At 43.6% G+C, this 13,330-nt stretch overlaps 1 protein-coding gene across 1 annotated transcript in view; it reads right to left on the reverse strand.

Moving 5' to 3' along the window:
* KIF4A (kinesin family member 4A) overlaps nucleotides 1–13,330 on the reverse strand; it is a 108,857-nt gene that overhangs the window by 47,754 nt on the left and 47,773 nt on the right. Inside the window, exons 11-14 of the mRNA XM_028522542.2 lie at nucleotides 12,026–12,084; nucleotides 11,806–11,911; nucleotides 2,892–2,948; nucleotides 1,737–1,922 (exon numbers count right to left, since the gene is read on the reverse strand). Of these exons, the coding sequence (XP_028378343.1) occupies nucleotides 1,737–1,922; nucleotides 2,892–2,948; nucleotides 11,806–11,911; nucleotides 12,026–12,084 (408 nt within the window). The remainder of the gene's footprint in view (nucleotides 1–1,736; nucleotides 1,923–2,891; nucleotides 2,949–11,805; nucleotides 11,912–12,025; nucleotides 12,085–13,330) is intronic.

The following is a 13,330-nucleotide window of genomic DNA, read 5'->3' on the forward strand; positions in this document are numbered from 1 at the left end:
GAACTTAAAAAATAAACCTAGAGAACAGGAGAAAAGATAGTAGTGTGGAAGATTGCTTTTGTTTTTCTGAGTATTATACTATTTGACTTTTAAAAATGATACACATGCATTTGTTTGACAGAAATAAAAACTAAGTTTTAAGAAAGTTAAATTAAGACTGTGATAATAAAAAGGAAATAAAACTTCTGTTGGCAAGTCAGTAGTTTGGAAACAACCTCTACCTTTGAGGGGGAAAATGGCAAAAATCATTTAGTAAAAATAATTTTCAGCCCTGGCTGGCATAGCTCAGTGGATTGAGCACGGGCTGCGAACCAGTGTCGCAGATTCGATTCCCAGTCAGGGCACATGCCTGGGTTGCAGGCCATGACCCCCAGCAACCCCACATTGATGTTTCTCTCTCTCTCTTTCTCCCTCCCTTCCCTCTCTAAAAAATAAAATAAAATAAAATCTTAAAAAATTTTTTTTAAATAATAATTTTCTTGTTTTTATTCTGAAAATTTAGGGGAGCTGGTGGTGGAAATGCATGAGTGCTACAGGGATTTCTTGATACCAGAATATTGGACTTTGGGGTTATAGCCGGATGGGAAAATGATGCACCGTTTCCTCCTACCAGCTCTGCTAACATCCCTTTGTGGATGAGAAACACTGAGCTACAAGGGAAAAATAAGGTGTAGGGCACAGGTGGCAAATACAAGGCCCGCGGGCTGAATCCGGCCCTCCACCTTGTTTTACCTGGCCTGACACCTTGTTTCTACCCAGGGGCAGTGCTGAGCTCCTTGCCCTTAGTTAAGGAGTAGTTAATTCATACAATCCTAAAGTTATATTCAGCCCTTTGAAGGTGACTGCGAGGCTGATGTGGCCCCCGGTGAAAATGAGTTTGACACCCTTGTTGTAGAGCAAGGGTAACCTTGTGGATAACCTGAAAGCCACAGACTTGCCCTTAAGTAAAGATGAATCATCTTTATTAGAAAGAGCCACTTCGAACGACCACTAGGAAAAACAGTTTAGCCTTTTGACAAGGCACGTGCCATCTACCACAAATCCCTCCACAGCTGACCCTTTACCTTTTGTACCTTTTGCAGAATCCCAGCACAGTCATTAGAACAAAATTTCTCCAAGTAGGGAACATCTCTATTACAACATTATGCAATTTTAGTAAAACCTATTGTAGGCCCTGGCTGGTGTGCCTCAGTGGATTGAGTGCTGGCCTGTAAACCAAAGGGTTGCCAGTTCAATTCCCAGTCAGGGCACATGCCTGGGTTGTGGGTCAGGTCCCCAGTAGGAGGCACACGAGAGGTACTACACATTGATGTTTCTCTCCTCTTTTTCTCCCTCCCTTCCCCTCTCTTTAAAAATAAATAAATAAAATCTTTAAAAACAACCTATTGTAGAAGGTAAGGTATTAAATTAAATAAAGAAAAATTACAGGTTTCCCATCCTGAATGCATTCTCCTTTTTAGGATTTTTTATTGTTGTTCTATTACAGTTGTCCCAATTTTTTCCCCTTTGCCCTCCTCTGCCCAGCCCACCCACCCGCCTGCCCCCTACAGTCAATTCCCACACTGGTGCCCATGTCCATGGGTCATTCATACATGCCCTTTAACTAGTCCCTTCCCCTTCTTTTCTTAACTAACAGTACAACTCCAGTTGTACTACACACATGCTGTCATCATCAAGCTTTGCGATGAAAGACAGAGCATAGAGATTAACAAAGACTGCTCTACTACAGACTTTACCTGGTACTGGAACTGAATGGGCTGTAGTTGGCTGCCATCCTGGGTCATCTTCCTGGCCAGGGCCTCTTTCAGTGCAAGGGCTTTATTCAACTCGACCAGCTCCTTAGACATCTGAGCTTGACGTAGAGCATGCTGAGTGGTAAAGCCATCGGAAGACCTGCTGGTCTGGGGACAGGTTTCCAGTAGCTGCAATGGATCGGGATAATGATTGGTAAGACAAATGAGCAGCTGGAGCTCCTCGGGCACTACTTGATCGAGTCTCACAGCTACTTCTCCATTACCAGCACCTATGTTCTTTGAAAACTGTGGCTATGCTTAATATCTGAAATAAATTGAGCTGGGCTATTTCCCTGCTCACGCAGGTATCTCATATCTTATATCCTTTAACTGACCCTTTCAGAGGGAACCAAAAGTTTCCTGCCCTTTTCTTTATGGACCAGGCCAACATGTCTCACTTTGACCCCACTCTGAGGGGCCCTTCCAAGGGAGAGGGCTCTGGAAACGGAGAAGGGACTTCATTTTCCTCACACAGCTGACCTCTGGCACCTGATTCAGCTCTCATCTTCTTTCAGAATATGAAAACTGCTGATAGATATTTGCTTTAGGGAGAAAAAGCTGCCTAGAGCACACACATCGCCCAGCCTTTCAGTTTGACTTTGCTCGCTAACCTTCGGCCAACATCTAATATATTTTATCTATTCTTGTCATGTGAATACTCGAAATATTCTCCTTGGTCCTTTTAGCTCCTAACCATCCCATACATAGAAAAGTGTGCTGAGAGGAAAAAAAAAGCCTCTTCCATTTCCTCTCTAATGCTTTTCTGACCTTGCCATGATTTCCTCATTTTAACTTGCTAGAAAGTGGATGCAGAACACTAGCATTTAGCAAGAGATCAGGAAGCCAGACTGCAAATGGGGAAAGGGACACACCTGAGAGACCCTGCCACCCATTAGCAGTTTACGGTTTCAGATGGAGCCTACCCCAGTCAGGGGATTGGACAAAGCTCAGATTTATATGCCAGATTTCTGGATTGCCCAGGCATGCTACGGAGGATGGTGGCAGTCGGGGGTTTGCTCCCTCGGCTGAGTGATAAATGAGAGGCAATGGCACAGTTAAAGCTCCTGCTTCTACTACACAAAGGGGCCAATTACTTACAGCTTCTGGTTCCGCTGCAGTATCAATGGCCGCAGTCATGCAAGCCACCGTTTCATCCTGCAATGACAAATGATGTTTCAGTTTAGGCAAAGATTCTGAAGTGAGGCTTACTAGTGGGATTTTATGCTGCTTCTTTAATTTTTGTCAAGCGTAGACAGACACCATTTAAGGCGCTGAACCCTTTCTAGGCACATAGACTCCAACGGCCACGCATTTCCGTTTCCCACCTCTCGAGAGTTTGTCTTCTTTATAGAGAGGTTGGTTGTACAGTTTGCCCAAAATAGGCTCATGTGGCACCTTACATACAGGGTGGGGCAAAGTAGGTCTTAAGTTATGAGTACATGAAACAAGAGTTCATTCTCATATGATTTATTAATTATTGTACTGTTTTCCATATGGGAAACTGTATTGCCTTCTTTTCCCCACCCTGTATTTATTGTACCTCTTCGGTTTGGCCAGAGATCATTGGGCCAGCGTGAGACACTTAATCATTCCAAAAGACAAAAGTTTAAGTGACTGTATAGATTCCACCCCTTCCTTTTATGTTTTGACCACTAAGTCTACTTTTACAATATACAGGTCTTGACAGTCCTCATGGACACACCATCCTAAGAACATACGTATCATCAAATAAAGCCAATGCAGCACAAAAGTGAGCAGAATCAAGATTTTCTTTTTAAAAAAATAATTTTATATATTTAGACTAAAGAGAGAGGGGAGGGAAGGAAGAAAGAGAGAGAAATATCGATGTATGAGAGAAACATTGATGGACCTCCTCTTGCATGCCCCCGATCAGGGACCTGGTCCACAACCCAGGCATGTGCCCTGACTAGGAATCGAACCAGCAACTTTTCAGTTCACGGGACAACGCCTAACCCACCGAGCCACACCAGTAAGGAAAACAGTTATTTTTGATTTTTATTTTATAGTCAGTCAAGGTAGCAATAGCCTACCCTCCAAGGAAATAAATGCCATGGTGGATACCCCAGAAAAATGTACCCATGAAGCCAGATAAATATACTGTAGCCACTCTTATACCATAAGAATCGATCAGATGCAGCTACTCCAGGTAGTGGAGGAAATGTGGAGGCACTAATTCCCTCCCAGAGAAGGGCAAATTCCTTTTCTGAGCATTGAAACACCACCTAGAAAGGAATTCTAAAACCACTTATTAGGATTAATTTGTTTATAGGCTATCACATGAGCAAGCTCAGCTTTCCCTGGTGGAACTTAGGCTTTATTTGGCATTGCAACCTATGGATTGAACAATCCTGCAAAGCCCTGGGAAGAAAGGATTATTTTCAGGAAGTCACATGATGAAGCAGGTTATAGGTGAAAGAGGTATTGGCTCAATAGCAAGGAAAGAATTTAGGGTTAGTGCACGCAGTCTCCGCACCAGTCCAGGGAAACATTACATGGTGTTGACACTTCAATCTCAGTACCTTTAAGATGAGGAGTGAAGAGGCCCTCAGTAAGTGCTGTTTATAAAGCATTTCCCTTATTTTACCCAGAAATTCTCAACTAGTGAGACTCAAAGAGAATTCAAAGGCAGTGCCAGTGTTTGCACATTCTTTCTCATCATGATTGGCAATACTGGTGATTCTTTAAGAGCAAGACACACTAAATCCTTCTTTTTAAAAAAGAGTACTTCAGTCTTGGCTGGTGTGGCTCAGTGGATTGAGCACCAGCTTGTGAACCAAAGGGTCACCAGTTCGATTCCCAGTCAGGGCACATGTCTGGGTTGCAGGCCAGGTCCCCAGTGGGGGCATGCGAGAGACAACCAATTGATGTTTCTCTCACACATCCATGTTTTTGTCTTTCTTCCTCCCTTCTTCTCTGTCTAAAAGTAAATAAATATTATATATGTATATTAAAAACAATAGAATTTATTTTGTTGAACAGCCTCTTGCCTCTTTCTCCCTCATTCCAAAGCTACAACTGAGAATGTTTTTCTTTACATATTTTCCTCTTTTATTTTTGGTCTATCACAGTTGTCCCAATTTCCCCCCGTTGCTGTCCCTGGCTCTGCGGCACCATGCCCTGCACCCACAGTCAGCCCCCACCCTATTGTCCGTTTCCATGGTGAGACCTTTTCTCAAGGTAAAAAGACATGATTTACTGAAGGTGACGATCAGGGGAACAAGGCTAGGGCACAATGAGATAAATTTACCAGCAACACTAGCCCAAATGAAATCCGTGCTGGTAGGTTGTAGGCAATACCATTACTGGGCATGCAAAATGTTTTTTATGGAACTGGTCTTGAAAGAGGGAATGGAAAGAAATGCACGGATTTCTTCACAGGTAACCGCAGCAACAGAGTTTACTTGAATTATACTTTAAAGGGATAAATGGTACAGTTCAGCACTTAAAGCCCTAGGAAAAAAGTCTGGGAACAATGGCTGCCTTCATAACAGAAAAGGGGGTATTTACCCATTACTTAAGATAAAAATAGTTCTAATCCAAAATGAAGGGCACAAGCACTTACATTGAAACATTTTGCTTTCACTATAGTGAGTCTTAATAAAAAGCCACAGGGTACACTGTTAAATAATTTTCAAAAAATATGTAGCTGGGAGGGACCCCAAACAATAGATGTGGAGAACTCTGATTCAAGAGTCCAGCGGGAGCCATGGGTAAAAGGACTTATTCTGCCTGTGACAGTGGTTGGATGCCAGGGACTTTATCAGCCTGTGGCAATCTTTAGCACCCTGCTCCTGTATGTACCAAGTGAATTTTAGTGGCAGCCATAGTGATTCTGCAGAGTTCCTTGGAGCCAGCCTCCACTAGCAATTTCCTCTATAGGCATGCCAGGTACCAGTCGTGTTGCTAGATCCTCACTGACGCTATGCCTTTTCTTATTAACTTGGTCCCACAGGTTTCCCTTTCACCTTCCCCGTGTGGCTCAAAGGCCCAGAAATGAGGTGGCATGGCCACAGACAATGGCGCCCTGGACCACTCTCTCTGATCTTATAAACTTTGGCTCCTGTAGGGTTCTGCAGCCTAGGTTATTTTAATTTGGCAGCAACTCACATAAAGTTTTCATGTTAGATGTTCCAGCTATATTTATGAGGGGGGACCCAAAAAGCCTGGAGTTATCTTCTGGAGGGTGGGTCCCTTGTAGTACAGACTCCCCCCACTAGGTAGTGTTCTAGGAACCCATCTGTATCAGTGTACCAGCTGGCATTGTTGTGAGAGGCTGCATTCGACTTCAGTGAATTTTTTTGAAGACTCCTTGAATGTGTTTGCGCATTTCATGATGGGTGATTTACGAGTGCACCTGCCAACACCATGCTGAGTGTTCAGAATTTTTTGATCAAAAATGGCATGACCCCTGTGCCCCACCCTCCCTATTCACCAGATCTCCCCCCAGCAACTTGTTTTTGTTACCCCGGATGAAAAAACATCCTCAAAGAGAAACATTTTGCTGATGTGGGAGAGGTAAAACAAACAACTGCAGAAGCACTAAAAGGCATCCAAATTGACTAGTTCAAAAACTCACTGTTTTGAGCAGTGGGAAAAACCGTCATCAAATGGACAGCACTTAAAAGGTGACTGAAGTTTAAACATGTGAGAATACACACTTTTTAATAAATAAATTACATTTTTTTTTGGGGGGGGTCCACCCTCGTAAGTGGAGTTATAGACAGTGAAGTTTAACCTTGTGATAGCCACCCTCTGGCTTTATATGTCAGCCACACTGAAGTTCTCACTGTGTTCCAAACATTTGTTCCTCCTTGTTTTTGCATTTACCTTTTTCCTCCCTATACACGGTCCTTTCCCCTCTGTTCGTGTGGCAAACTGTCATTCATTTTTAAGGGCCCAGTTTCTTCTGTGCTGTCTTCCTGAATTCTCTAGGCAGTTAACCGCCCCCTCCTTTATTCCCCCCAAACACTTGGCTGATATTGCTAACGTAAGAGGATTGAAGCACATGACAGAGGTTCCCCAGTTTTCCTTGCCCCTTTTCCCTTTCCACTTGCTGTGGCACCTCTCACCTGTGAACCTTGCCCAACCGACAAACTACACGGCTTGCGAGAACAATCCTTGAAAATAATTGAACCGTTATAAGCATGGGACCGCACTGATGTTCTTTATCAACAGCCATGAAAACTGAAACAACCTCCACCACAAAAGTTTCACAGCAATTAACAACACAAGCTGCTGTCTGAGCCCCACCCTAGGGAACTACCTGAGTCATACAAGGATTGGAGCATGGTAGGAGCTCCCTGGGTTCGTCAGCTGAATAATGCCTTTAAGCCTCGGTTTTGGTCCCTTCAATTATTTGCTTTTGCTATTAATACAGTATTGAGCAAGAGTACACAGCTAGTGAGTGGCAGGATCGGCTTTCCAGCAGGGTCTGTCTGACTCTGCAGCCCAGGTTCTCAATTACTGGGGCCTGCTGGTTGGATAAATGAACTGTCATCTCGAACTGCTCATGATCATTTTGTACAGTGCTACTTATTCTGAAATGCTGCTCTCTAGTCCTGTGGGAGTTTAGTTATTTAATTTCCTGGAACTGGCCATCCTGAACCTTCTCCCCATCATACTACCTGGTATTTTTTCAGTGGCTCTTTAGAGTGAAATACAGATGTGGATGATTTTGTAATATGCTTTTGACAACTCTAGAAAATGCTGGGCAAGACCTGGGGTACAGAATCACTGTTCTGAAGAAATTAAAGACTCTGCCCAAGAGCTAGGAATTACCACCAGGCACTTACATACACATTACTGCTTCAGAAAGATAACTAAGAGGGTATAGATGGAACAAAGCCAACCACAATCCCTTATCCAAACATGACCACTTAATATAATATTATTTCAATTTTTAAAAAGTATGTATACCTAAGAACTAAGAAAATGAACACCAAAAAATTTTTAAAAGGTTTTTAGGAAGGTGTTGGAATTGTAAGAATTTTTTCTTCTGGGAAAAACAATAAATAACAACCCCTCTGTCCCCTCCAAACCCATCCATAACTACTATAATAGTTCTAAATGTAAAAAAAAAAGGGGGGGGGCTTATAGCAGAATGATGATTGAAACTAATTTATTATTGGTCATAAAAGAGCCCTGGCTGGTGTGGCTCAGTGGATTGAGTGCCAGCCTGTGAACCCGAAAGGTCATCAGTTTGATTCCCAGTCAGGGCACATGCCTGGGGTGTGGCTCAGGTCCCCAGTAGGGCGCATGCAAGAGGCAACCGATCCGAAGTTTCTCTCCCTCTCTTTCTCCCTCCCTTCCCCTCTCTCTAAACATGAATAAAATATTCAAGAAAAAGTGAAAGGCCTATGGTATTCCCTGTTTTTTTTCTAAGCTATTTGTCAGAAGCCAGCTTGTTTAAGATTGGGGTATGGTACAAGGCCCCTTCCTAAGTTAGCCTACACCAAAAGGGCTGCAAGTCAATGACCGCTGCTCGAGCTACCCAGGCAATTTTGCACTGCACATATACGGGGTGAGGCAAAAGTAGGTTCCTAGTTGTTCAAATGTAGAACAACACACTAATTTAACTGCAAACATACTTTTGCCCCACCCTTTATGTTGCCACTTGCAGCATTTGATTAGAATGCTAAAATATTAATGTACCATTGCATATGAATCCTAAGGATGTTTCATTTTACAAATTCATATGTAGATCATATCCAATGACCATGATATTTGTCCTCAAACAGCTCACAGTCTAGTTGTTGCAGCAGAAGACACAGAGTCGAACATATTTATATGCATCAAGAGACACACTGGAGGGCTTCTTGTCAGCATGGTGAAGTAGGTAAACATGGTACTCACACCCTCCCACAACCACGTCAGATTACAACTAAACTACAGGACAACATTCACCACAAACCACCTAAAGTCTAGTTGAACGAAAGTCCTATAACTAAGGATGTAAAGAAGCCACATGGAGACTGGTGGGAAGGGCAGATGCAGAATGGGCTGGTCCCACAGCCACGTGTGGTGGTATAAAATCTGGAGAGAGATCTTGGCTGCAGAGGTCTTCAGGGAGTGAGGGGTCCCAGCCTCACACCAGGCCCTCCAGCCTGGGGTTCCAGTGCCAGGAAGAGAAGTCTCCATAACTTCTGGCTGTGAAAACCAGTGGGAATTATGGGAAAACTAGGATGACTCAGGGGCTCCTGGAATCCCAGGCAGTTCCTCTTAAAGGGCCCATTAACAAATGTACTCGGACTCAGTCTCTCTGAGCTCCAGTGCTAGAGCAGCAGCTTGAAAGGCTCTAGGAACTGAACGATCCCAGTGAGGGCTGGAGGGCCAGGTTTCTCCCAGACAGAAGTGCTGGCAGAGGCCATAATTCCCTTCTTGAGCCCTCCCCTCACAGAGCTGGCGGGTGGGCGCCATATATGAGTCTCCATCCACCTGGCTCACACTGCTCACCCTGCCCTGGTGATTCACTGATGCTCCAGTCCACACAACTTGCAGGCTCTCCGAGGACACTTCCAGTGACTGTTCATACAAATGGTCTATCTTGGCTCATGTTGCAGACTTTCCTAAAGTCTCTTAAAGAGTCACAAACCCCAAACAAGCAGTATCTAGCCTTGGTGTGCCCTGTACCTCTTGGTAATCAGCCTCATGCCTAGCACTAGCAGAAGCTGGGCTCGCTTCACAGCTTGGCCTCTCCTGGGCACATCCCAGCCCAGCACAAGTAGCAGCCACCTGCAGATTGCTCCGTAGCTCATGCCAGGTGGCCCCAGACAGGACACAGGTGACAGCTCATCTTGGCCCATACATCCCAGGAGGCCTTAGAGCCAGCATATCTGGTAGACAGCTTCAGACTATGCTGAAGCTCCACCCAAACACCTCCATGAGTGACATACACTAGGGGTGGACTCCTTGGGCACCAGAGCCCCGCTGAAGTGAGTCCTGCTCCATGGGGTCGGCCCCTGCACAGTAGCTCCTCTGCTGTAGTCTTAGTCCTTGCAGCCAATTGGCCTGGAGGTAAATCCCGCCCATTGATCTGCCAACAGCAACCAAGGCTCAACTACAAAGGGAGGGTGTACTCAGCCCACATGAAGGGGACGCCTCGAGTGCCCAGCTTGGGTGATAGGGGAGGCTGTGCCCGCTGGACCCTGCAGGACACCTACTACATATGGCCGCTCTACCAAAACTGGGTGACATAGGAGCACTATTTAATTACATAGAAACAAATACAGAAGGCTGATGAAGAAGCACATCCCAAATGAAAGAACAGAACAAAACTCCAGAAAAAGAACTAAATAAAATGGAGACAAGCAACCTGCCAGACACAGAGTTCAAAATACTGGTTATAAGGATGGGCAATGAATTTAGGGGAAGAGTAGAGGGACTTAATGAGGACTTCACCAAAGAGATAGGGAACATAAAACAGAGATAGAAACATTGAAAAAAACAGTCAGGAATGAAAAATACACTAACTGAAATGAAGAATAATTTATAGGGAATCAACAGTAGAGTAGATGAAGCAGAGGATCAAATCAGAGATTTGGGAGATAAGGAAGCAGAAAACAGCCAATCAGAACAGCAAAAAGAAAAAAGAATCCAAAAATAATGATGATAATTTAAGGAACCTCTGGAACAACTTCAAGTGTACATATATTCACATCATTGGGGTGCCAGACAGAGAAGAGACACAGCAAGGAATTAAAAACCCATGTGAGCCCTGGCTGGGTGGCTCAGTTGGTAGGGGCATTGTCCCATGCACCAAAAGCTTGCAGGTTCAATCCCTGGTCAGGGCACATACCTAGGTTGCAGGTTTAGTACCCTGCACATACACCCTGGGTATCACGATACCCTGATACCCAGTTGGGGCATGTATAGGAGGCAACTGATCAATGTTTCTCTTTTGTGTCAATGGTTCTCTCTCTCTCTCTCTCTCTCTCTCTCTCTCTCTCTCTCTCTCTCTCTCTCTCTCTCTCTCTCTCCCCCCCCCCTCTCTCTCTCTCCCTGCCTTCCTCTCTCTTTCAAATCAGTAAAAACACATCCTCAAGTGAGGATTTTTTTTAAAAAGGACATAGGGTGGCTAATGGATAAAAAAAACAAGACCCTTACATATGCTGTCTACAAGAGACTCATTTCAGATCAAAAGATGCACAGAGATTGAAAGTAAAAGAATAGAAGAATATATTTCATGAAAATGGGAATGAAAAAAAAAACTAGGGAAACAATACTTATATTAAATGAAATAGACTTTAAAACAAAGATACAAAGAAGGACCCAGCAATTCTACTTCTGTGTATTTCTCCAAAGACACCAAAACACTAAATCAAAAAGATATATGCACTCATATGTTCATTGCAGCATTATTTATGATAGCCAAGATATGGATGCAAGCTAAGTGTCCATCAATAGATGAATGGATGAAGAAGTGATGCATATATACAAAGGAATATGACTCAGCCATAAAAAAGAATGAAATCTTGACATCTGCCGTAACACAAATGGACCCAGAGGATATTGTGCTGAGTGAAATAAGTCAGACAGAGAAAGACAAATACCAAGTGATTTTACTTACATGTGAAAGCTAAAAAAAAAAAAAAAAACAAAATAAACAAAGAAGCTGAACATAAAGAGACTCATAGATAGAGAACATTTTGATGGTTGCCAGATGGAAGGGGGTTCGGGAAGATGGATGAAAATGGTGAAGGGATTAAGAAGTACAAATTGATAGTTACAGAATAGTCACGGGGATGTGCTTTTTAGTATAGCATAGGGAATATGGTCAATAATACTGTAATAACTATGTATGGTGTCAGATGGGTACAAGATTTATTGGGCTGACAATTTTATAAGTTCTATAAATGTCTAATCACCGAGTGGTATGCCTGAAACCAATATTATATTGCATGTCAACCGTAATTGAAAAATAAAAATTATTTAAAAAAGATAAAGAAACAAATGAAAGTAATGTGCCTATTTGCACCGTCCTGACTTGGCTTACCGACATTTGGGTAATCAGTTGCTGCAGGTTGCGAATTATCTCTACATTTTCTTTTAGTTCCTGGTCTCCCAAAGTCTCCACTAGCTTTTGAAGATCCACTTTACAGCTGAAAATTCAAGCACAGGAATGCAAGAGTCAATCACACTGCAAAAGCCAGAGCGTCTATGATTAGATCTCAAGGTGGTAGAGGTCAATAGCAAGTATCTGGTAGGAAACTTACGCTTCGTGCTGTCTGAGCTCTTCTAGCTTGGCGTTCATTTTTTCATTTGCTTGTTCTGTCTGCAACAAAGACCCAGGAGATGATCAGTGGTAGTGCCTGACAGCCTCGCCTAATTATGCCTTCTCTCCTACTTCTGTGGATTCAAACCCAGGTAGAGAGGCTGCCTCCTTTGCTGTAATAGAGGACTTGGTGGGCTTTGGTTATTTAGTGAGAAATGTTTTTTAACGGTCATGGAAATTAGCCCTTCAGTCAACATGAACTACTAAAAATAGCATTTGAGCAGCTGGGTCTTATGCTTGCCATGAAGCTCAGACTATGGGGTGGAGTGTGAAGCCTCAATTCCAAAGAGAACTTTGCAACTGGGGGAGAAAGCAGTATTCCTGGCATGCTACCCCCTGCTGTTTGCAGAAACCCACTTCCTTTAAACTGCCTCCTACACGATGCTGTTGCCTAGTCCCAGCAGAAGGGCATTTAAAACATAAAAGGGCCTCACACTGCATATGAGCAGAGTTTTTTTCCAAGCCCCACTATCTGAGATGGTAGGCTAGTTTTAGCAAAAGAAAGGAAGAAAGAGGACGAAGCACAAGACTGATGGCAGAGAAAAAGGGCAGAGACAGCTCCGTGTTTGGGAAGGGTGATTGATAGCTTCCGTTTGGTTTCCATCACGGTGTCTGTAACATGCTAGATGCAGCAACAGCTTTGGGGAGAACAGTTTATATAGGAGAAAAATGTATGCTTGTTATGAAGTTCTGATAGGACATCAACAATAAGCCCAGAGGGCAGCCACTGTAACAACCTTATAAAGGTCAGACAGGTATGTGGCTAGAATAACAAGTACTGTCTGTTACATCTGCCACGCTCACATACATGTGAGACACATCTTCTAGAATCACTCCGAAGGCATACAAGGCAGCATGGAGACAGAAACCTGTATATGAAAATCCCCTAGATCCCATGTCAACCCTTCCGCTAATAATGGACGATACAATGGACGTGGGGTTTGGCCCCTCTTGAAGAAATCGCTGAACAGCTCACCCTTCCTTGACAAGACAGCACACTGATGCAGGACAGTTTATAAATTACAGATGTTCAATTACATTTTGGTGGATGCTCATTTTCGCTTCTGGCAATAGTTGTGCTATGACAGACTGAGTTGATTTAGACTAGTAGAAACAACCGTTATTAACAGAGTCAGCCCGCGCTGAACCAGGAGGTTCCTGTCAGAAAGGTGCTGGGATACCAACCCCGTGCCATCAGTTACACAGGAATCCACTATTGGGAAATTAACCAGATGTAAAAGGAATG

Source organism: Phyllostomus discolor, chromosome X, assembly GCF_004126475.2.
Source record: "Phyllostomus discolor isolate MPI-MPIP mPhyDis1 chromosome X, mPhyDis1.pri.v3, whole genome shotgun sequence".
NCBI classification, from domain to species: domain Eukaryota; kingdom Metazoa; phylum Chordata; class Mammalia; order Chiroptera; family Phyllostomidae; genus Phyllostomus; species Phyllostomus discolor.